Genomic DNA, 25,100 nt, shown 5'->3' on the forward strand with positions numbered 1-25,100 from the left:
GAAGGGGACAGAGCCAGGTTCTCTTCCAAGGGTGCCCAGTGATGGGACAAGGGGCCATGGGCACAAACTGAAACACAGGAGGTTCCCTCAGAATGTCAGGGAACATTTTTTTCCTGGGCGGTGGCTGAGCACTAGATGAGGTTGCTGAGAGGGGTGGTGGAGTCTCCATGCTTGGGGATATTCCAAAGCCACCCAGAGAGGGCCCTGGCAGCCAGCTCCAGCTGGCCCTGCCTGAGCAGGGGGATGGCCCGGGTGACCTCCAGCAGCCCCCTCCAACTTCAGCCATTCTGTGACTCTTAAGCCAGAGAAAGTGAAGACAACCCACCCATCTTTGAAACTTAAAACCCCACAGCCTGGGAGTACCGTATCCCTTAACATCACACACCAAAACACAGCTTTTGATTCCACTTTTTTTATTAAAATATCTCATGTATATTGCTCACATTAAAATACAGCAGTAGTTTAATTTTAAATATAGCCACAAGTATAGACACTCAGAAAAACCCAAACCCACATCACTTTAATAAAACAAATAAATAAATCAGATTTGTTTATCAAAGTTTCAGACCATCGGGGTTAGATGATAATCATTTCAGACACACTCGAAGCCCTAGGACAGTGTACTACCCTACCCCTATGACACTATTTTCTTGGAACACCACGTGCAGCCTATCTACAGTACATGGACTAGAACACGGAGGCACTGGGTCTATCATGTGGTTATAGTTACAAACCACAGCATAGTAAGATCCTGCTTTACAGTAGCTTTTGGATAATGTCCTATACTAGAATGGCATGGCAAGGCATTTCTGGGAAAGGGTGATTTAGATAGATTTAATCTTTTGACACACATAGATAAGGGAGGGGGGGATTATCCCATTCACTGTGTGAGTGGATGCTTAGCCTTAACCTGCAAGTATGCAAAGCTTGAGCTGGTAATGAATTTGGTTTTGATTAGATGCTGACAACTATTCTCTAATGCAACACTGGTTTTATGAAACCATACACTTGCCTTCTGTTTTATAAGTTAATTGGACTTCGGCATCTGGACAATTAAAATAGAGCTTAAAAAAAAAAAAAAATCATAGCACAGGGGGAGACGGTGCCTGAAGGTCAGGTATCTGGCTTCTCTTGCTTTACACAGACAGAAAAATTAAAAGCTAATTGCCAGTGTTTGGAATTCAGTAAAAGGAAACAGGAATAGACTTAGCATGAGCAAGATAATTAGAGGACATTTGCTCCATTTCCCCTCACACCTCAAAACGAGTGAGGAAAAAAAAAAAAAATCTACAAACTAAATTTGCACTGCAGGATCGTGGATATTTCAGATTGGATCTATATGTTTCATCTTTACTGAAAGCGTCCCAGGATGTGTAGAAAGAAAAGGACAGCAAAAAGAAGTCTTAATTTCTGATGAATGTAATTAAATTCAACAAAAATGCATCAGTTCCCATTGTAGAGGCACAATTCATAGAAAGCTGCATCTAAAACTTCAATGGAAACAAGTAAAAATACTAGTCCAAAAATAAATAAAGTGTAATTTACCGGTAAGTTATTTTGCTGGTGCAGTGCAAGGTAAGTAAGGTCATAGAAGTGCAGTATCACCTTTTTAGTATAAATACTTTCTACATAAGTCAGAAGAGCTATAAAATTAGTCTCCAAAAATAACTGTGCAACACATTTAAGGTAGACAGCATGCTTATCAAATCCCAGTGTCTAAGCTACCTGTTTAAATATGGTTTACCGTTCTTTTGTCTCAGCTGCCTGAAGGAGTTTTGAAGCTTGGTCAGAACCAAATTCATTTGCATCTCTCACTTCCTGTAAACAAGTTTTATCTATATTATTGATCCCAGTATTCAGTAGCAGTTCATGCCACAATGAGTCCTGATGTAATATTTTTATTGTATTAAAAGCCACAGCTAGAAGAACACTTCCTAAATTAGCAACTAGATTTGAATTATTCGTGTCTGGCATTGCGTAAACATTTCTTTCAGTTCTTTCTGCTTCATTTCATTTATAGCTTCGGGTTCTGCAGGGCTCTTCTGGACCTTTGCCACAGCAAAATTAATCCCTTGAGTCAATCCTGCTTGTGTGATGTTAGCAACCTGGACCATGGAACTGCGAATTTTAGCAAAAGGAGATACAGCTCTGCTGCTGCTACTGTCAGCTGGAGAAGGAGTCATGTGGAGTCCTGTCTCAAGGTTACCAGATAGAGATCCTGGGCTTTTATGAGATTTAGTGAAGTCAGTCCCACCAACAGCTAAGAGCTGAGGATTTGGCTCAGAAGACTGTACATCCAACTTAGATGGCCTGGAAGGAATGTCTCTGGTAGCTCCAGCCTCCGTTTCTACCTCCTTACACGTATTACTGCTGGTTTGATTTCTTATGTGATGGGGCTCTTGAGAGCCAGCCTCCGCCTCCAGAACATCTGACGCCTTATTTTGAGCATCGTGCACAAACCTCTGGCAGTACACATCAATAGGTTTAGCAAATTCCATCTCGGCACTGTCAGCAGAAGGCATGGGCATGTCTTCACAGTCAGGCTGGCTGGCCTGAGAGACACGGATCTCGGACGGCACGTGAATGCTGATGTTCATGTCAGTGCTGCTTATCGACTGGGACCGACTGCCCAGCCGTGGAGCGGAGGCAATGATACCACAGCTGGGCAGCACGTAGTCCGTCTGCCCTATGTTCTCTAGGGAGTCAGTTAGCTGGGTGTCCTCATCGGATTTAGAATTAGTCAGGAAGTCATCGGAGTGGAATGAATCATTATCTGATACTTCTGTATCAGATTCAGCATGGACTTTAGTATCTACCCCTGTATTCTCTAAAGTTTCAAGGCTACTATCTGATTTCCAAAGATTCACCTTCAAATTTGGTTTTAAAAAATTGACTTTCATTTCAGGTTTGGTAAAGCTGCCTAACTTCCGCAGATTGCTAATGTTTACATTGGATTTGGTTTGTTTTACTTTTTGATTGAGAGATGAGAACTTGCTCAGTAAATAATTCTTGCCTTGGGCCAGGGACCCTCTGTTCTGAGACCGAATGCCAATGATGTCTTCATGAGGTTTGCTACTCTTCCTGGAAGAAAAAAAAAAAAAAATCTAATGTACAATCAAGGCAGTCTCATTTATAAACATCAAGTATTTACTGCCTTCCAGTCTATTTCCATAACATTTCTGTTATTAAGTTATCCATTCCTTACATAATTAGGCCTATATAAGCTAATCAAATTCGAAACAACAAAAACAAAGGAAGGTTGATACAGAATGGCAGCCAAGCAAGAGGAAAAGCAAGCTTCTGCAAGCATTTTTATTTGTAGATGAAACTGGATTTGAATTCTCTGTATTTGTAACCCTGACTTTATGTATACTGTACTCAGCAGCCCGATTTAGCAAATATTCACTCTTCAGTACCTGTAAAAAAGAGCAAGATCTTCTTGCTACACTTTCTACTCAGCTGGGAAAAGAAGCTGAGATAGTAGCCAAATAAGCAAAAGCAGAAGCAAGTTATTTAAATATGTGCCCTAATAGTTTTCGCTTGACAATTTATAATTGTGCTACACAACTTATTTTCTAGTAGTTCATACAGTCTGACTAGGAAGGGTCCAAAATAATGCAACAGATCACACTTGAACTGGTAAAACATGCTAAATTTCAGCTAGCCATCCTCTCTTATTGTCACTCCATTGCCCTTTGTAATTGATTTCCTCGCTGTTAACACCTCACCTCACCAATATTTGTAGACTAAGGTTACTTCTGTTTAATGATACATAACTGACTTAGAAAAAAACTATCTTAGAAATTCTAGTAAGTATTTTTAATTATCAACTATGCCTTCATGTGTCCTCATCTCTTAACAGTCTTGCAAAACAAACTTCTGTGCTATTCTAACACTTAGGAGTTCAGAAATTTAACTTCAGCCATTTCTTCACACAGGACCTGTACTGTTACCTGTATTTGTTAAACACTAAACTGGAATTCAGAACAGATTTGTACTTCACGGGTTGTCTTCTTACTATAGAACCAGACATTGAGTTCAGATAGGAAAAGTTATATTCGACAAATCACAAACCATCTGATGTGCAGTATGTTGTTTACATTTGGTAGTATATATTGTCTATAAGCACACACGTACAAAATAGTACTCTTTCTTACACTTTTAGACAGGCACCTGCAGACAGTTATTACTGGAAGCAGCATACAGGCAAACTGAGTCCTAGCACAGTAGCTAGACACCGGCGTTTCTTTAAGGCATCGCCCATACGGCTGTTACCACGTACTTACAGCCACTGAGAAGAGACCAAAAGTGGGTCACAGAAAGTTCACACCATTTAAGTACTCACCTCTCTAGCTTTTTCTCAATAATGGGCACATCTAATCCTGTTGCTTGCTTTGTGATTCTCAGCATTTCTGCAATGCACTGAAGAGTGTCTGAAATCCAAGCAGCAGCCCGTCAGACCCTTAAAAAAGAACCCTTAAAATCCCATCTTCCAAAATCTACAGAGAAATAAGTCTAATTTTAATGTAATTAAGTTGGTTTGGTTTTGTTGGCTGTTTCTTTCTCTTCCACCCCACAGAATAGTTGCATCCTACAAGTTGCAATTCTCATTTAAAGCTTACAAAATAAGCTTGAAGAACAGACTCCCCTTAAACCCTAAATACTGGGGTATAAGTGAATCCCTGTCATGATTTATCATTTGTGGAGGAAGAGAAGCAATTATATTTATTCTAATCCTTGTTGACAAAACTCAGTGCTCCAGGTAAGAAGTGGTATTTTTCCCTTATTAGTGTTCATTTAATTTAGTTAAACAAGAAGCAGTAACATTTCTAGACATTGATTTAAATAAATAAATAAATTCCTTCCGCTCTTTATGAGCTAATTTGAAGTTCATTTTATCAGTTTTTGGAGCAGTAAAGATCTGGACACGGAAATATAATTCTGGAGACACATGTTGCTTTAAAGCCACATATGAAACTTATTTTTCTCTATATTAAAATATTCTAGTGCTCACACAGGAAGCCACACACAGGGTTTTTTTGTTGGTTCCCCACCCTATACAACTGGATTACATTAAAATTTTTCCTTCTTCAGAAGTTATTCTAAGAGCAATGGAAACAGTGTTCCCTAGAGAAACACTGATATACTGAATACAATTTTATTTATAAAACTTTTACATATGAAACAAACCTTTTCCATCTTCTTCTGGGTTGCGAACCACAGCTCTAAGAGTGTGAAAATATCCACTCGTTTCTTTGTATTTGTAATGCAGCCTCATGCAAGAGAACTTGGGTTTGCCAAAGAGAGTAGGCTCAGGCCCTGAGAAATACACCAAATTAGAAATCTTTTTTAAACAAACTCTGAAAGAGATATTGCAAAGACTGTACCTAAATGTATGTAAGCGTTGACAGTGTTTCAGTGTAAAAAGCTTCATGTTTCCTCGAGAGTAGGATAGACATTTTAATTAGAAAGATTTTCACCATAATTAATCAATTACTTACAAAAAAGCAATTAGACTCTGTATATGTCTATTATAATCCAGCCTGATTGCTTATTATAGATCATCCTTCCAAATAGAAGAAAAAAACTCTACATCTATTACATTGTGTGTTTTAGGGTATGCTCCTTCAAGGATAATTTAAGCGAAGGCTGATTTACTTTTACCGAGGGGAAGCAATGTAAATTTCAAGATTTAGACCAGGTACTTCAAGTCTCTAGATATTTTAACTATGTTCTGTATGTCAGGGTGTATTATGGGTCTCCAAGAGAGAGACTTTTCCACCGAACTCTTAGAAACTGCGCATAGTGAGTTGCAGCAAGGAGGTGTTGAAATCACTATGCATTGTGAAATGGAGGGTTAAACTACCAGGGGAGTGGGGCCACGCAAATTTCCCTCTCCTCTCCAACTGGAACTCCTTTTTCATCTGTAAAGTCAAAGATACCACATCTTTAATACTTTCAGCAGAAAATCCTGGATTTAGTCTGCAGATGTTACATTTTTAGTCTAAGTTAAATCAGGATAACAAGGTGATTTCATAATAGCATGTTTCTTATCAGACCTTCAGAAAGAAGAGTTTTAAGAAGCCATGAAACCAATCTGAGTATGATTCAGAATCAGCTGCTGCATACTTTCTTTGATCCAAATACACTGAATGCACAAACCAGTGACACATTATACAAGTTGATCAAATTGTTACTGCCGTTTGATAAATAATTAAATTTGTTTTGAGGAATGCATGGGGGGTTTTTTAAGAGTCTGAAAGAGGGGAAGTTTTAGAACCCTATCCCTGAGCAAAGTTCCCATTTTAAGCAGTAGCAAAAGGCAGGACTGAAAGAGAACAGACTCCACTCTGGCATCTGTTATCAGCAAGAAAGCACATTTCTAGCTATGGTGGACTACACAGGACATATGCAATACACTGAAGCTTGCTGTTTGAGTATTTGTAGGATGCCTTGACAAGTGCTCAAGCAATTGTTAAGAGCATTCAAGAAAGATATTCCGTGACTACCTTCTTACCTATTTCTATTTTTTCCAGAGCTTCAAGACTTAACCTTTGGTACTGATTCACCTTGTCGATTTCATCATCGTAACTAGAAAAAAATAATCAGAATTTAATGCTTCCTACTAATCGAAAACAAAGCTACTAAGAATAAGTTACAGATAGTAAGAGAAAGTGGTAACTTACTAGGCCACATAGTAGGCAGAATTGGAAAGTAACAGAAGAACATCCACGTCCTTATGAGTAGCATCAATGAGACTAAGGAAGGGGAAGAAGAAAAATTAATGCAGGGGAGAAGGTTTTATTTGCACAGCTGTAACTCATCCCCAGAGTATTTTAGGGAAACTCTTACAACTGGAGGCATGTTAAAAGAGGTTTCCACTATGGTATGCTATCTTGTGTGATGCTGCTACCTCTTCACAGCCATTGAAAAACCAAGTTAGGTGAGACACTTCACAAGCCAAAACATGATGTGTCATTAGACTTACCATACAATGAGTGGATGCATTTAAGCACCACTCTCATACCTGAAGTTACCTAATAGCTCAAATATGTCAGCAGCAGGTCCAAAAATAAATAGCATTTTTAATAGCTTGTGGGTTGTCCAAGAGAAATGGAAAAATATCGCAGACTCAGTTAAGGTGATGAGTCTGGGCTTTGAATAGCTATCATAACATCCTGCTTTACTATCTTTAGATGCTGAAGTTTAACCTGCAGAAGATCTAGCTCCAATTTTTCTTTTACACGTTAAACTCTGAACTTGATATGGAGACTTATCAGTGAAGTTAGAGTTTATGCTCACTTTTAATGAAAAAAAAAAAAAAAAATCTAGGCTTTCCTACTGCTGAGTCATTACACAAGAATTTAATCTGATCAGATATGGCTTTGAAGTAAGGTTACACCTTCCCTGTAAAGCAATAAGGAGCAACGGCTCCTCAAACAGCCCCTTCTAGAACTAAGGGTGGTTAGTTCTCTTCATGGTGCCTCCCACATTTTAGCAATATTAACCAAATGCATTCATTTCCAGGTGATGTCTCCAAGGTAACTCCAGCATGCACCATTTTTATGGCACTCTGGGGAAAAAGCACATGTTTAGAGGACCTTTCCTTTACTCAATCCCTTCAAGGACTCTTCTCACTCTACAACACTGTCCACTTGCATTTTGTTAACACAGCAGCTATCAAAATCATCTAACGTCAGTAGTAATTAACAGATATGTCATAGTAGCAGCTGATCAGTTATGACTTTATTTAACAAACCTTGGATCACAGTCAATAAGTGCCCATCCTCCATGGAATTTTTCATCATCTGGCAAGAGCAGTTTCATGTAGCTCTGCAACAGCTGGCTGATCAATTCCTGATGGCTCCTCAGGTTCTCCTTGTGCAGGGCTTCATGCTCTTTCTCTTTTGTAAATATGGAGTAAAGATCCTCTGTTACAGGGATACCCTGCATCAAATCTAAAAAACCACAGAATATCAAACAAGAGATCAGCAGTTAATAGTGATATATAGCAATAGTCTGTTGATTACTTTGTAAATTCCTTCCAAATTTCTCATATTTGAAGATAGAATAATTAGCCATTTTCCAAGAATTTCTGAACAGAATGCTGCCTGAAACTGAAAATTCAATAGGTATAGCACCATTTTCTCTCTGTGAAAAATGGCAAGTTAACTCTTGGTATAAGAAACACTTGCTACATAAATTTAACTCTGCCTAAGAGAGATATTACAAGACAGTCAATGTTAAAATGAAGCTGGAAGCAAACTATACAATGAGTTTTTTTCGTGTAATCCCTCTGAACTGAGTGTTGTTAATCTCCAAATGGAGAGTGACTGGTCCATATGGTGTCCACTACTTAGATATGAACATTATATACACTCAAAGTGCTTTTAAGCTTCATGAAAAAAAAAAAAAAACAAGAGGATTTAAAACGAAACTTTTTTAAATACGATAGTTCATCTTGGCTGAAATTGTATTCTTACCTATGACTGCTTGCCTATAAGCATCTCTGAAACGATTTAAGTAGTATCTGTTTGCAGAATTAACTCCATCCTTCATTACCCCCGCCAGCTTTCTTTCACCAGTCCTTGTGAAGTCACCCTGTCACACAGAACATGCGAATCATGAACATTTGCAACTTTGAAGTAGCAGACTCAGCTCAAAAGCTTTGGCATTCTGAAACTCAGAACTGAATAGATGACAAGTCTGAAATGATGTTCAAATAACTATTTCATATAGAAAACATTTATTTTCAAAGAGAATCACAGCATTTGTTTGACTCTACATAGAATCTTATGCTTTTGCCAGACTTATGATTCTATATGAAGTCCTAATAGAAAACAGTAATCTGGGCATATATGCCAGCTAACATTAAAGTAGAACTTTCAAGACATCAGTCACAGGGATGCTTGACCACATCAAAAAAAACCCTTATGTTTTTTTGCCTTTACTGTAAAAGGAACATTACTGGAACAATGGAGAAGACTAAAGCTTACTGAAAAAAACGTTTTTCATCTTCTCAGCTTCTGCTACCAAAACAAGACAAGTATAACATACTGAAGGAAAATAGTACATATCCTCACAAGCTCAGAAACAAAGTTTCTAGGCCACGGAAGGATTAGAATTTGAATTAAAAGCAGTTTTGGTAGTTACACTTCATTAGCGGATTCTATTTTCAGAGACACTCTGAACATTGACATGGAGCAGTTCTAAGTGCCACACCAACTCCTACAAAGAACATTTCAAGTGTGTTTCAAATTAAAAACAAACATCACAAACTGAAAAAGAAATTTAATCCATGAACCTCAATAGTGAGTAGAGAAATCTTCAAGAGGAATGGCTGAAAACTTAGATCTATAAATCAAGTTCTGTGCTCCAGATTTAAATATTCACGATCAAGACAAGTGTGTCCAGCTGGTTTTTATTATTTTTTAAAAAAGATTTATGTAATAGACCTTATGTTCAGTACAGAGATTTAAAAGGAGATTTAAGTGTTAAGCATTTTCATTGTAAAGGTTTTTCCAATGCCAAATACCAGCAATACTAAAAATTGTAAAAATTGTTCCACGAGTGACTATACACACAGAAAGTGGCTCAAATTCTGTGACTTTTCAAAGCAGCAGGAGTGAACAGTAAATAGTTTCATGACTGATTTCTTGTCTTGATAGACTGCATTATAATTAAGAAATGTCTTTAGAAAAATAGAAGTAATTAATATCACTCTACTACCTATATACACTGATCTTCACTTCTTCAGAGTATTTTAAGTATCGTAACTGCTTAAAAGTACTACAACCACGCTCAAATTTAAATAGAAGTAATGCTTAATAGAGATCTTAATCTCTTAGCTCAGCTATGCTTTGTATTCAGACATGAATGTAAGGTAATTAAAATACAGCCAGCACTGCCACAGGACACCTGGACACTCAAGTCTTCTCTAATTCACACTAAATATGATACAAAATATTCTTCCGTTGAAAGGCCTCATACCTCTTCAAGACAAAAACATGCAGAATGTTTGTCTAACTTCGTCACATATAGGAGAGTCTTCCACTGCACATGAAACCTGTAACTCAGCATACTAATCATCCAAACAGGTAACACTCTTCACTCCTTACCTTCAAGGCTGCGGTGCCAGCATACTGCCGGCTAATGGCATCTCCATTGTTCGCCCATATTATCTGGTAGATTCTATTGCATTTTACTGGCAAAGGCTGTTCTGGTGGCATTACACCCAGTTTTTTGAGCTGGAATTTGACATACGCATTAATATAAGGTTTCAGAGAAAGGTCATTCTCAATATCAGAGCTTGATAAAGAAAATGAGAACACTTGCAAGCATTTAATTGTTAAATTTTACACAGTCTGAAAAAGGAAACCATTCTGCTAATCTGACAGATTAAAGTAATTGTTACCAATGAATCACTAATTCATTGTTAAACATCAAATTACCAGACACAGCAGTAATACATTAATTATGGATGTAAGAGACAATCTTCAGAAAAAATAGCTGAAGGAAGCTAGATGGAAACATTTCCTGTATCTTGAGCATAGAGAACTATCAAAAGAACAGGCATCAGAGAACTTTAACATGGATAAATGAATTACTGTCTTCTGTTGCAAAGTCCTCTGTGACCTCAAAGGTTTGAAAATAAAGAAATGGAATCTCTTTCCAGTTACAAGAAAAAGCATACCAGATTCTTCTTCTTTCGTTTCTAGACACTAAAGCAAATGTAGTGGCTCCATCGTCAAACTTACTCCCTCCCCACCAAATAAAACCTTAAAACAATTTAATGTGTTGTGTTTATTATTTATGTTTGTGCATTTTGGACAGCTACTGTTTAACATCAATATCTTTTAGGCAAACCTCAATTTGCAACCAATAAAAAAAAAAAATGCTCAATCTCCCTTTGCAAGTTAGGTGAAAATTGTTACAAGTCTGCTCATTGACTTTGAAAGACCTGTCAGGTTTCCAGCTGAGAGAAAACAAGTCCTATGGTTCCAAGGAAGTGCAAGGGTAAGGTACATATAGCACTCAATCTCACACTTTGTAAGTCACCTTCCAAAGCATAGGGCATTTCTCAGTTATTAATTGATTCTGAGGTACTTCAGTTATAAAACAAGAACAATGTAATACATGGAAAGCTAATACTATAGCAATGATTACTAAAGTCCTCTTCACAACTATCTATATAACTCTAGATTTTGATAGATTGCCTTTGAACTCACAGAATAAACATATATAGAAATCCTATCCTAAAATAGTGACTGTGGGATTGCTGGTCCCACCCCTCATCCCCAATATTCCTTTCATGTCAGGAGTTCATAAAAGCAGATGACAAACAAGAACTGCCAGATACAATTGTTAGAGCCACTTATTCTTCTTCCTAACGAAGGACCCACTTCATCCTTTGTCGTTCACTCTAAGCATAGTCACATTTGTTCATTTTGGGCCAGGCTGTAACTGAGGCTTCAAAGTTTCTGTAACAATATTAATAAGTCTTCACAGGGGAAGCCAATCATCACTGAGCTTCTATATCAAAAGCAAATTGGGGCAGGACAAAGCAGAGGCAGACTGAAGTAAGGACTCTCAGTTTGCTTAGAAATGCCTTCTCTATACAGGCAGAACTATTCCAGAGCGTAGCAGTCCACCATCTGGGATAGTTACATCATGAATTAATCATTCCTCCGCACACAGAAGAGACAATTAATCTCCCTAAGTGCTGCACCACAGTATTTCACTAAGTGGCTAAAATAGCATCCAACCTCTAGTTAGATTTTAGTCCTTTAACATCTCATTTGGGAGAGGGATTTATTGGGGGGGAAAGGAGGCAGTGCGTTAAAACTTCGTATTACTGCATAGCTTAAATGAAAATGACTAAATCAGAACAAGAGAATGCTCTTCAAGATGTGGACAGACAGTCATTTCCTCTCTAAAGGACACTAGGCATCACTGCTACAGAATGATTTCAAGTCATTTTAGTTGTATGTGTTACTTTCAGCTTCATAGCTCTCCAAGTAGTTTGCAAAGATCTTTTTCAGCCAAGGTTAGTATAGCATTTTTCAAAACACAGATTACCCCATGAAAAATTAGTTTCTGAAGTACCCAGTACTTGAAAAAGTACATTAGTTATACATGCCTGCTGTTCCATAACCACTCTTGCAATAGCAGCCTGCACAACATTTGTACGATCCAGACAGTCCATGCAGTTAACTCGAAAAATTCCTTCCTGTTTACAAATCACACCAGCTTGGTCAACCCTTTCAAAAGAAAAATAGAGCAAAAGCACATTTAAATTCTAGTATAATTTATCAGCTTCTACAAACAGTAGAAAATTTTACACACAGAATACTATTTATAATTGCACTCATCACCCCAGCCACACCCTGCTCAGAATTAACTACTCTTGTTCCCACCTATCCTCCTCTTTAGTCTAGGCTAGATATCCAACATACATCCTACTGGGGCCAAAAACTTGGTAAGTAATCAGATGTTGAATTCAATTCATACACGTATAATATGAGCTTTCAAGAGAAAAGGCATTCAATTTCAAAAACATAGCAGCCAACAATGATGACAGCAACATCTCACTCACAAAATAGATTGAACAATAATCAGTAATTGATTGAAGAGGCAGCCATACTAAGTACCAAAATGCATGAACTTCAATCAATACAAACTAAAGGTCAAATATGCCTACTGTTTTCAATAATAAGGTTGGCATTCTAGGGTTTGTGGGTCAAATATGAAGTGTTTCACATTAAATATAAGAAACCCTAAAGGTGTTAAATGCAGTAAGCTTCAGGCAGAAAACAGCATCTGCAAATTTTTGCCATTACACGTGTAGGACACCAATACTTCAGATCACAAACTCTGATGCACAATCTGGGCACCAAGAAAGGAATATAAAACATAACAGTTATGACAAAAATCAAGGTCACTGAATAGTTACCTTTTCATTTCTTTCTACAAATATTTCATATTAGTCTAAAAACAGTTAAGTACCTACCAGCACCACTTCATGTCAAGAATAATATCATGAATGGCATCAGTCAGTGTTTGAACATTTTCAAACTTCATTCCTCGGCTAAAAATGCAGAATTTCACAGAAGTTAGTTTGAACTAGAGTAGTGACTTTTCTCTACTTAATCATTTAATATTATTTGTAATGTTAACAAAGATAGTGTTTTGGCTGAGACACGCAGACATTCTCTCTTGCAATAAACTTTAAAATAATTCTGAATATTGGCTGCTATTTAAAGTACAGTTCAATATATCCAAATCCAAGGCAAGAGATTCAGATCTTTAATTTCTTAAGGATTTGCATTCTTGAGCGTTGCCTCCATAAGGAAGAGCAAGTGCGAAGCTATTCAGGCATGTGCAATATTCTGTTCTCATTTTAGGCAGTGTCTCAACACAAGTAACCACTATAGATTTGAAATTGGGATGGCATGCCCTGCTTTATCAGTAATTCTACAGAAAAAACACCTACAAGACACTTCATCACCTCCTCCTGCCACCCCCACCAGGTTGTTTTCAGTATTGTTCTCTATTCACCCATGCTCACAGTGGAAAAAGAAACAGTCCTGGTCACTACGGCTGTTCTTAGAACAAAAGCGAACAAATGAAAATGAAAGTTCATTTATACACAACAAAACAAAAAAAAAAAAGCATCAAATCACTTCAGGATTCTAACAGTCCTACAGAAAAGAAGTCTCAAATGCCATTACTATTTTGAGGGTTTTTTACCCGCTTTTCCCTCTTCCTCTCAGACATTACCTACTAATGACATACTTAGTCCGTAATGCTTTCCCAGGCCAGATGCAGTCCCTAGACTAAGTTAGGAAATGAGAATTAAAACAGTTTTTAGACCCCATATTCATACACAAGTGCAGTCTGCTTGAGGGAAGCATGAGAAATGCATGCCTGTGTGACAGATCACACACTTGGGCACGTGAGCACTGCACTGGACCGTGCCAACGTCAGAGTGGAGTCATGAAAACAGCAGCTATTTATACTGGTCTGAAAGAACCCATCTATGTTTATAGAAACAAGCAAGAGAAACAGAAGGATGGCTCGTAGTAAAGAATTAAGAGCAGAACGCTACTCAGTTTGAAAAGCAGGTCAGCCACAGCTTTACATTCATAGCATGTTTAAGGAAACTCTCTTGCTTCAAATGTGTATCAAATTCTAATCTTTGCCTAATAAAAACTGCATATTTCGCAGGTCAGGGACACAAGATCAACAAACAGCAGTGCTCTGTTACCCGAACCCGAACTTTTATAGTGCTTTAGTTTACAAAATGTATTCTTCCTATTTAAAAGAAGTGTTTCATGCAGAAGTAGAAATGATAACGGCTTTTCTGCTCCTTCCTACCCTCTTTTCATGATAATAAAAAAAGATGCAAAGTGACATTTTTTAAAAGATTGCTTACCAGTGCTCATGGAAGTCAAATGAAACATAAGTCAGATTTGCATTGTTGTACAGAAGAACTTGTTTAAGGTAAGCATCTCCAATAATCTTCTCTCTGCCTGTCTGATCCACCAAATTGATAATAACCTGTTCAAAAGTTTAATTATTTAACACTTGTCATCTGCTACACAACTTGCTTTAGATACATACCATGGAATAATAAATAGCTCAAGAGTTAAAAGATTTGTAGGTAATCTTGCTAATGTTACAATCTCTGCTGGATTGTGCTCAAAATCAAATAAGCTCCAATAGTTACCTGCCTACCTGAATTTTGGTACAGAGAAGCTATGAATTACATGTAATGAATTACAGAGCAGCTATGAAACAGGACAGGTTCACAAAAGTGGGGCTTCCACATTTCTGTAAGTTATTGTGCATAACCTCTAAAAACCAGTAAAGGTACTTGAAAAACTGTAAAATTCTATTTATGTACCACCCTTTCAACTGTCAGGCTTCTAAAAAACCACAACCCATATCACCAACAAGAAAAACAAACTAAAAACATTAAATTTCCATCCCTGCATTTTCGTAAAGATGACTATTTTATCAAGTAGCGCTCACCTGCTTTTTGTAATTTTTCAGTTGCTCTTCAAAATGTGCACGAAAACAGGACACCGTTTCATTTTCACCTAAAGGCAGAACAGTGCTAGACTGAAACAGCCTGTTCAGCAACAAGCCCTGTTTGAAATATTAAATCATGCCTGTATCTGTAGTCTAAAAAACCAAGATAGACTCATTTAAAGTACTTAGACACACAATATAACACATTGTACAGAATTACTTTTAAAGGTCTTTCATCAATTTGCTCAACTTAACATTGTTGTTCTACTACTATAGTGTACAGGAAATATCATTCTTAAATTTTGCTTTATTTTGCCTTTTGTGTAGAGCAGATTGGACAAAAAATTTGCATTTAATAAACCTGCTTAATCCCTCCAAATATGTACCACACGCCCACATAAACATCTCTTCCAAATGACGAGTGCTTCTATTTGTTTTGCATCTTTTGAAAAAGCAAAATGAAGTACAAGAAAGGTTTGAAAATTGCAAAGGTGGACATGTAGGATGGGATAATACTGAAAGTGTTCTACAGTTCTCCTAGAGGACAAAACTATTTGCAACTGAAAACCAGACACTTTATCCAATTTATTCAAGGCACCACTGATTCCTCAACGCCTCAATTTCTACCTGTAAATATATGAAATTAAATATAATCCCCCAATATGTTTTTGAAGCTAATCCTACTAGAAAGGGGGAGAAAACAAACAAAAAATAAAAACCCGCTTAGCTCTATAAACAGATGTCACAGGACAAGCTTTCAGTTGGAACTAATCAAGTGTTGCTTTCAAATATCAGTGGGGGACTAGGAGGCATTTTATTTTGATTTTCCTCACTTTATGAATTTATTTAAATTTCCATTTCCATGATGTGCCAACAAGTCATTACTCTCTAGTATTCTCCAGATTGTTTGGTATAAAAATCACAAGGAACCCAAATCTGTTGATATATCTTAAGCTTGCAATGATAGTAACTGCTTGCCAATTTAACATTATGTGCTTTGCCCAAGTTCCTAAGCAAGTCTGAAGACCCATTTTACTAGGTGTTACTCAAGACACAGGGGAAAAAAGTCTTAACTTTCCAACATCACAGTCCCCTCTAAAAGAGCAGATTTTTTTTTATTTTCAACCCTAAAAATAGTCTTCAACAGCAGAAGGCCAGACCTGCTAATACTAGAGGAGAATGTGAATCCAACACACGTTGGACTTGCAGAATTACATACTTATGGCCTAGGATGCCAGTTAACCCAATCCAGTGGCAGTCTGATTATACAAGATCATGAATACACTAGCTTCCTTCCAAGAAAAGTTTTTCCTTTACAATGCTAAAACTAGAAGAGATTCTGTTAAGAAAGTTCAGTCTATGAATACCTAGCTCATACAAGTATCCAGGTTTGCCACGGTTTTGTCAATATTCTTACATGTTTCAGCTCCTGCATTATGTTTGAGTGGAAAAGGAATCAATTTAGATCTGACAAAGCCCACTAGATAGTACTTAATTTCAGAGAAGATAAAAGCACACTACAAAACTGGTGTTATATGAAATGTCTGTTTTCCCACATTAAAATAGCAGTTCTTAAATCAGGAGGAACCGCACCATAAGTTAACTTTGTCCAAAAGATATTTGTAAGACACCAATGCCTAAGCAGGTTCTCAAAAGAGAAAGCCAAACTATCTCCTTTCCCAACCCAGAAAACACTGCAACAAGTAAGACTAGACATAAAACAGATACTTCATTAAGTACTGAAATTCAAGACCTGTTGGAATTTACAATGGACAAGAAGTCAGAGCTCCGCAGAGTTGCAATTAGAGCAGGAGTTAACTGGAGTCAAGTCATTACTGTTACTCTTGGCTTCCAGAAAGTGCCACTGAAAGATCAGTGGTAAAGCAACACTCCAGTGAATCTGTTTCCAAGGGTACTCTGATCTTTAGGTATTCCACTCAGATACTTACTCTTGTCCAGTCGAGGCCGTGGGTTATATCTATATCCAACCTGGCTCCAGAAAACAGGCACAGAGCCTCTTGTTTGTATAAATGAAAGAGTATGATTATGAACATGAATCAGTTGCTCCGTCTCAACATAATTTGCCACGTTTCCATTTTTATCAACACCTCTTCGCTTATACCGCATTCCTAGGAGGGATGAGAACGACCAATTCATATTTAGGTATTAGTCTTAAACATTAACTGTTGTTACCATTTTTGACAACTGCAAGAAGAAGAGAGTTCTAGCCAAAATCCATGATTAATGGTAAAGGTCACTAAGTGTAAGGTAAAAGTCTAATCCCTGAAAGTTATGTTGACTATATGGGTAAAGTTTATTCACTGATATACTACAAGCAGCAGAAAGTAAGTTGACAGGGCAAGGCAGGCTATTAGCACTACAAAGCCACACATATATCTAGTCCACCCTAAAGGATACATCACTTGCTGTTATGTCAAGTTCAGCAGAAAGTTTTACTTTAGTGCTCAGTATTTTCCATAAACCTAAAGGCCACTTTTACTGACAGATGCTTCACTTCTCACATTAAATTGTCCTACTAGCAGCCCAAGAAGATTTGCATGTTCCACGAAACAGAAGACTCACCCTCTTATTTTAACCTGTATAACTAATTCTGAACATTAAAAACAGATACCACTCTTCTGACTATATCATTTTTTGCCTCACCATCTCCGACCTGATCATTAAACAGAAATGTGTTTGCACATGCAGGTTTGCATAATCTTTACTCAAAGTAGAGTACATTACTATTTCAGAAAGGATGCAGGTGGTAGCAAGGGATGAGGAAGGAATAAGTAAAAAGGATTGGAGAAAGATTCAAGGCCATGGTTTATAGCATGGAAATTCAGTTCCACAGAATCAGAACAAATCTGTTCCAAGTCCTGAAGTAGCACTGGACCAAACTTTTGAACTTAACCTCAACAGCACTAGCTAAGGACTAAGGGGAAGAAGGGAGGAGATTAGAAATAGGGAAGCAAAAAGAAGGTAAAATACCTATCATAGGGACCTTTATAGGGTCACAAAATGTCAAAGCGGTATTACAGTCATTAATCGGACAGGGGCTTTTAGACCAAAGCATCAGACACCCTTTACTTATGTCCTGCCACCAATAGTGGCTCTTACACCAAAACCCAAACTAAATCACTGCCCAGGAAACTTTAGCTCCCTTACTTTTGATATCTCAACTTCTGCAGACACTAGGCTCTTTCTCTCTTAAGCTTAAGAGAAGCTGTCTTTATCTCATGATACCTTTTCTTAAGGTCTTGGGCATTTAGTGCAGTGGGGGTGTTGGGTTTTATTTTCTTAAATCTCAAACAAGCTGCCTGACAAATAAATAATTGGTATATTTAACATAGAAGTGTCTTAGGCTTTCAAATCAGTGTTTCCTCTGGGACTTTTTGGGTGGCGGGTTTTTTTAACTATAGTATTTCAGAAATGAAAACACTTTGAACTCTTGGCTAAAATTATATATTACAGAATTAAACAAACACACAATTCTACAATTTTTCTTCAAAACACCGTATCAATTTACTGAAGCAACCTTTTTATGTCAAGGGAGAAAGTTCTACACAGTTTATACTCTGGACTAGCACTCAGATGAGCATAGTGTCATTAAGAGTAAGAGGAAATCAATAAGAAATCTGCCCTCTGTGATTCAATTTCTGTATCTGTAAATCAATTTAGTATAAAGAAGGCATACTGCAAATTAGATACGACCCCGAAACCCCCAAGTATTTACTCTGAGTTGTTCTGGCAAATAATTCTCCTGGGAAATTAATTAAATGCATTGAAGTGAGCTGTGGTACACAGGTCAGTCCCATATGAAGGTAAGCTCACCAGGTAGGGTTTTTCCCCTTGTTTTTTTGACATGATAAAAACCTGACTTTGCAGAAAAGGAGTCAGACACAGCGGAGAATATCTTAAAAAAAAAACTGATAGACTGAAAATGTTTAGAGTTGAACAGGGTCTGCGAAAGTGTAAAGTGATTCAACCTTTTTTTCTGTGTCCTAAGGACAGGGTATAATTTTTGTTTGCCTTGCTACAATTAGAATAAGACAAATAAGGTACAAGACCAAAGCACTGTTCTTATTTCACACCTCGGCCCTACACAAAAATCTCTTGCGATGCAGGCATGTGCACACGCATGTGTCTTTTCAAGTCTCTCTTCAGCTGCTATCAAAGCCCTCAAAGGAAAACCTTTGATAATTTAACTCCCACCCAGGCCTACTGAAGCATATCGGGACAGAGCTGCACACAAGGTCCTGATCAACATGTTCTTTGCAAAGATGGAACTTTATCTCAGAACTGTGACCTCCAAAGGTGCATTCAGTGCCCAGAGGAGACTAGTGAAGCTCATTTAGTAACTGCTCTAAGCAACAGCTACGTAGTGCTGTGTGTGCTACAGCCTTTCCCTCCTATAAGCCAGAAAGGCTGTAGCATATACTTTCACAAGAGCTGGCCGTCTGCTGAACAATACAACGCTAAGGCCTTATCTTCTGCATCCCTCCCCAGTGTTCAGGAACAAGCCCAACACCTTGAACTATGTTTGCCTACCAGCTCTGTGCCGACTCCGGCGTGAAATAAGTGCCACCAAAAACGTTGGATGAATGTCATCTACACAAGTCGATTCCTGAGGAGGAGTTTCAGGACTGCTCTTATCATCATCAGAAGATTCACTATAGTTTACTACAAGTTCTTCAATTTGCACAAATCCTTGTATGATGGGTATAATCCAGAAGTCCACTTCAGCATTCTGAAGGTTACAAAAAACATTTACATTCCCACTGGTTCCACATTACCTACAATTATTTCTCACATTTATAAACAGTTGCTTCACATGCTTTTCATGTTTTAAGAAACTTCTGCCATATTCTTGTTTTATTTCTGTAAGAGGTACCAGCATTTTATCTCCATTAGTCATAGGGCTTTTAAATCAGGAGGAAGAAAGAGAAAGCAACTTAATATTTTTCTGTGTAGATGAAGCAAGCTGAATCAAGGCAAGACAAAAAGTCCTCCTCTACTCTCAGCTATTTAGGAACAAAAGAAAACCCTACAATATTTAAAAACTTATTTTCCAGTTTCTCCAAAGGGAGTTTTCAATACAAGGTTACATCTGGTGTTTAAGCACATTAAAAAATTAAAGTAGCAATTTCTCGTATCAAAGACAAGGATACTCAATTCAGATACAGCAAGAAATATAGGTAATTTATTACCTAGTTTCTGCTTTAAGGTAGTTTTACAACCTCTATGCGGACATATAGTATATTACATTTATAAAGGTTGATAGATAAAAAAAAAACTTAAAAGTATAATGCTGTTAGCCTGTTTTCAGTAAAGCGTTCTAGCATAAGCTTTATGTGGGCCAACTGGTTCAGGGCTCTGCACATTAGTGCTTTTTCACCCTAAGACCTCAATTTCTTAAACAGAATTGAGATCCAACTTTCCCACTAATTCAAGGATATCCATTTACATCTTACACCGTGAAAAATACAAGTAGTTAAATACCTGCATTATATACATTTCTCACAGAGCATCTAGTTTTACCCTGATCTGACTCCATAACCATTAGAGTATGTAAAATTATTAATGAAAGACAGATGCAGAGCATAAGGTAAGATGTCTGCTGTCATCTTTAAAAGAACCTAAGATTCGGCCTAAACTGGCCAGTCGATAACTCATTTCTTGATCTACAACATTAATTTAAAATGAAGTGAGATCATCTACTGAAGAAAAAGAGTGGTTGTTCTGTTTTTTTTTATGTGCTCATTAGCCAGGAAAATACTTTGTCTACTCTGAATAGCTGTTCAGAATAAATTGTTCTACACTATTGTTACTCTGATCAACTACTCTGTTCAGAGAAAAACAGTATTGTTCACTTAAGAATACAAAAATCTTGTCTCAAGAAAACTTCAGAATTCAAAGTTTCTTTCTTTTCTGGCTCATCCTCCTTATCAAGTTCAGCTCTGTCCAGCAATTATCCATTTCATTATTCATTTAAGATGAATACATCTTAAGTTTACCTTCAGAAATCAGCACAAACACATCACACATCAAGTTATCCTGCACTGTTTTACTGTAATAAAATTTTAAATGGAGTTGATGTTCATTCATTAGCAATGATGACAGGCTAACTAGAAGGCTGGCTGGGGGAAGAAGGTAATGCCAGCTGCTCAGCTTCAGAAGGCACAGCCCTGATCCTGACCTGTCTGCCAAGCAGGTTTAAGTAAACTTCTATGAGGCCTTAAGTAAACATTTCAACTACAGCTACAGAATGGTTCTCATAATACACATTGCTGTTAGAAATAAGACTCACATCAATGCTGATGAGATCTTCAATCATGTGCTTGTTCCAAAAGAATCTGTCATCAACCTGTTTAAAAAAAAATAGGCAGTTTTTTCAATATTTTAATTAAGATTTGGCAATATCTTCAGTAAAAACACCCATATTATTCACCACAACTGTAAATACAAGTCTAGTGTTCACTGCTTTTGAATACAACAGCTCAGTTCAAGACACACGTTGCTTGATACTTTTGTTTCATTTCCTTGCACTGAAGCTGGTTAAAGGGCAAGCTCTTCAGCTGCTGTGGACTATACCAGCAGAGAATGTGATCAGTCAAGTTTGGACCACATACATTATTAAACATCACATTCCCAAAAGGAAAAAAACAAACAAACAAAGCAACAACTTACTTTTCGCCACAGTGGCAAGTTAGTTTTCTCACATGCACTCTGCCTCTGCACAGAATTTGTTAGGTCATAAGTCAGGCTGTAGTAAAAGGAGTCTGAATCCATGAACATTTTGAACAACTCCTCCAATAATCTCTTCTCTAGCTTCTCTTTCTCCTTGCTTTCTTTAATCTGAAAGAACAGTAAAGGCTTTCTTACATCTTTTTCTTTGACTGAAAAAGACTCCAGCCATATTTGCTAAATACCATTTCTAACCCTGTAGAACAAATATTTTCCCATTCAGGAGAAGCATCTTAAAATTCCTAGCAGAGATAAAGGGCAAGGGACAGCATCTTCAGAAATATCATGCTATTACTTTTAGCAGTAAGGGCATTCAAAGCAGTCGGACTTCGAAACTTTTGGAGCTTCCATTCAAGTAGTACGTTTCAATCTTGAGAGCTTCTAAGAAATATTGCATCTACCTGTTTTGATTTTAATAAATATTGCTTGGACTTTCTAATCCAAGGCATTACTGTATTAAAAGCATTTCGATAAGACTGTATGGTGTTCTCTGCGGAACTGTGCACCAGATTTTGTTTTCAATTCAATATTATAGGAGAGATGCTTATGCAGAGCAATTTGAAGATGTTTAGAACTCCACTAGAAGCTAATCCTGGTACAAAGGCACACTCTTAGTAATTCTGCTGAAATTAGATAATTACAAAATGAAAAATCACAGAAGAGCCACAGTTAAATAATCAAGAATTAAATTGAACTTCAAGACAGAGTAGTTGCACATTCCGCAGTTTTTCACTAGTTCTCTTTTTAGGTCTCAATACTCCGTTTGATCATCTACCACAACCCTTGAATTATCAACTAAGCATTTTGAAAAAAACACAAGAAAATAGTAGAAAGCTTTACCTTCTTTTTATTTGGAGCAGACACATTTGATTTAATTTGAGTAAGAGTCTTCAGCAGAAATTTCGTGTCATCTGGGGACTGTGTTATCTTCTCTGGCTTGTTTATCCCAAAATGGTGCTTTTTACAAAGCTAAATAATGATACTGAATTAAAGCCAATACTTAAATACTCTTTAAAAAGTTCAGGGAAATTTTAATTAGAAGTCTACAAAAACAAGACTGCAATGTCCACAAACCTAAGATAGACACTCTAATACAGGGAGAACATGTAAGTTTCCATCTATAGGATAATCCTCCCTCTTTGTTTTAAAAGGCATATTCTCCTATGATTGTGAGAATGTCTGCCTCAATTTGACATGACTTGAGTATCCAGACCCACCTCAACCTCCCACATAAATTACACTGTAAATTAGTATTACTCATTTATATTGGTTTTCCTTTACCCATTCTCTTTTGGAAAAAAATCTGCAACATTTAAAGCAAGGGTTTCCCTTGAAGTCAAGTTATAGAATTAAGATTCCAAAACAGGATGGAAGTAAGAGCATCCATTAAAAAAAAAAAAAAAATACATACTCTCTCCTGATTCAGAGGGCAAAGGTATGACAACAGCTTCTTCCCAAAAAAAAACCACACACACGAAAGCCTATCTTAGAGATATTCAGGGATAACCTCAGGACAAAGTAAGTTGAAGTACTTGGGAGAGGGCACTGCAAATCTGAGTTCTTTGATGGGTTTCTAGGCACAGAAGTACCGAGTGGATACAGCGTGTTCTCGCCTACATGACTGGAAGGTACTAACCCTATATTTCAAGTCATATTCTTGTATTCCAGACCCTGGAAGGTTTTAATGACAAGACTCTGAAGCAGTGCTTCAGCAGCTCTTCACGTTCCTAGAGATCCACATCACTCTCCCTTTTCAGCAAAGGCCTCTCATGCTGTCATACAGGCACCACTAGAGACCATCACAAGTCATCCTGTCCCCTGCCACACACACTCAAAAAAGAAGCCCAAAGCCTGGAAGAACAATCTTGTCTTCAACAGTCTATGAATCACAGTGTACCTCACCTTAGAGTACTAGGATTTACTGTAAGTCTTACCATCTTAGTCATTAAGAGGTAAGCAGGAGAGCTGTATTTCTAAAAAAGGTAAAAAAGCAAAGTTCCTATCCTAATCTACAGCTTTGTCCCTTTAGATGATTCCAGTGTTTAAAATTGTTGCTCACTTGGAATTGTTGCTCAATTACACTAATAATTTTATTCGTGTGGTATCTTCAGTGGCTTTTAAGAAATTTTATTGTAATTTCCCTCCCTAGCAGAACTTCTGATTTCTATTTTAAAAATAAAAACTTTTGATCAAAAAACAGAATTTTAAAAGCACAAAACATTCAGAATGTCTACAAAACCAGGAAAGAGAGATAAGAGGCACGTGTTTAACTATTATATTTCACATTTAAATTTCACTGAAGCAGAAGGGGGAAAGTCAGAAATCACTTAAGACAGTCATACCTCTAATTCCAGATCCTGAGGTTCTGTTTCAGAAAGCGGAATCACTGCAATCTTTGTTATTTTGCAAACCTCATGGTCTCCTGGAAGTTTGCCAATCAATGCTTTCTGACGAATTAAAAGTAGCCACCATGGTAAATCTGGAAAAAGATTAGTAGAGGCTTTGATTTGTCTATCAGGCATTTACTTAGATTAGTCTGGCAGAAGCTTCTCCCCAGTGTAAAACCCCTGCCAGGAACCATCTGACTAGAAGACTCCAGTGAATGACGATTCACTATTGCTGTTTTGTTATTATACATTGCAACAAAAAAGATCCACTTAAAAACAATACTTAACTCTAATCGCTAATATAATAAGATTAACTTTACCTCTAATGAGTAAGTCTATGAAAAAGTTACTGCTGCTTCTGCTATAGCAATTAGGCAATCTCTAGGATGTTGTATATTCCCACCAATGTCACTAATGGCAGTACAATTTGTAAAGAATAGCTGGAGCTCAACACACAGCAAGCTAAGATTTTTTCCTTTGTACCTCCTGTTGTGTATAAAGCTGCAAGCAGGACAGACACAGGTAACATCTGGTTACAAGACTCACGAGTTAAGAAATCTGGTCAGCAAACATGGACTGCATCATAAAGCAGCTCACGTATGTTTAAAGCTTCACAACATCGCTTCTGAAGTACATGCATCTAAGTGGTGCAAAAATTAATGAGCCAAAGATTAATGAAGATACTGGTAACAGGTGCATTCCATATGCACGTTCCATCTACAAACTTGGCAATTATAGCTTCAACACTTTAAAGAGACAGGGAAACAGAACAAACATTCCCATTGACTGTGCAATAGTACCTGGACCTTAGCTTCCTAGATTTTAATCCTTGGAATGCTAATAGTATGCTGTGTTTTTATGAGTCAGAAGTGAAAGTTCTGTTAAGAGATTAAAAAGGTACAGAAAGTTTTAGACACACACAAATACACTTGC

The 25,100-nt window shown here is 37.3% G+C and overlaps 1 protein-coding gene across 2 annotated transcripts in view; it reads right to left on the bottom strand.

The window, feature by feature from the left end:
* Nucleotides 1–396: 396 nt before the first annotated feature.
* The window catches only part of INPP5F (inositol polyphosphate-5-phosphatase F), a 45,878-nt gene continuing 21,174 nt past the window's right edge, over nucleotides 397–25,100 (bottom strand). For both annotated transcript variants that reach the window (XM_042792767.1, XM_042792727.1), the window contains 18 exons: nucleotides 24,123–24,259; nucleotides 22,621–22,749; nucleotides 21,724–21,891; nucleotides 21,344–21,400; nucleotides 19,585–19,783; nucleotides 16,983–17,162; nucleotides 15,034–15,101; nucleotides 14,435–14,559; nucleotides 13,010–13,087; nucleotides 12,140–12,260; nucleotides 10,119–10,247; nucleotides 8,484–8,601; nucleotides 7,760–7,958; nucleotides 6,687–6,758; nucleotides 6,518–6,591; nucleotides 5,191–5,319; nucleotides 4,346–4,433; nucleotides 397–3,081 (listed from right to left, as the gene is read on the bottom strand). In XM_042792767.1, coding sequence (XP_042648701.1) covers nucleotides 1,947–3,081; nucleotides 4,346–4,433; nucleotides 5,191–5,319; nucleotides 6,518–6,591; nucleotides 6,687–6,758; nucleotides 7,760–7,958; nucleotides 8,484–8,601; nucleotides 10,119–10,247; nucleotides 12,140–12,260; nucleotides 13,010–13,087; nucleotides 14,435–14,559; nucleotides 15,034–15,101; nucleotides 16,983–17,162; nucleotides 19,585–19,783; nucleotides 21,344–21,400; nucleotides 21,724–21,891; nucleotides 22,621–22,749; nucleotides 24,123–24,259 — 3,206 coding nt within the window. In that variant the 3' untranslated portion in view covers nucleotides 397–1,946. The remainder of the gene's footprint in view (nucleotides 3,082–4,345; nucleotides 4,434–5,190; nucleotides 5,320–6,517; nucleotides 6,592–6,686; nucleotides 6,759–7,759; nucleotides 7,959–8,483; nucleotides 8,602–10,118; nucleotides 10,248–12,139; nucleotides 12,261–13,009; nucleotides 13,088–14,434; nucleotides 14,560–15,033; nucleotides 15,102–16,982; nucleotides 17,163–19,584; nucleotides 19,784–21,343; nucleotides 21,401–21,723; nucleotides 21,892–22,620; nucleotides 22,750–24,122; nucleotides 24,260–25,100) is intronic.

This window comes from Tyto alba, unplaced genomic scaffold, assembly GCF_018691265.1.
Source record: "Tyto alba isolate M040663 unplaced genomic scaffold, T.alba_DEE_v4.0 Super-Scaffold_1, whole genome shotgun sequence".
Classification (NCBI taxonomy): Eukaryota; Metazoa; Chordata; class Aves; order Strigiformes; family Tytonidae; genus Tyto; species Tyto alba.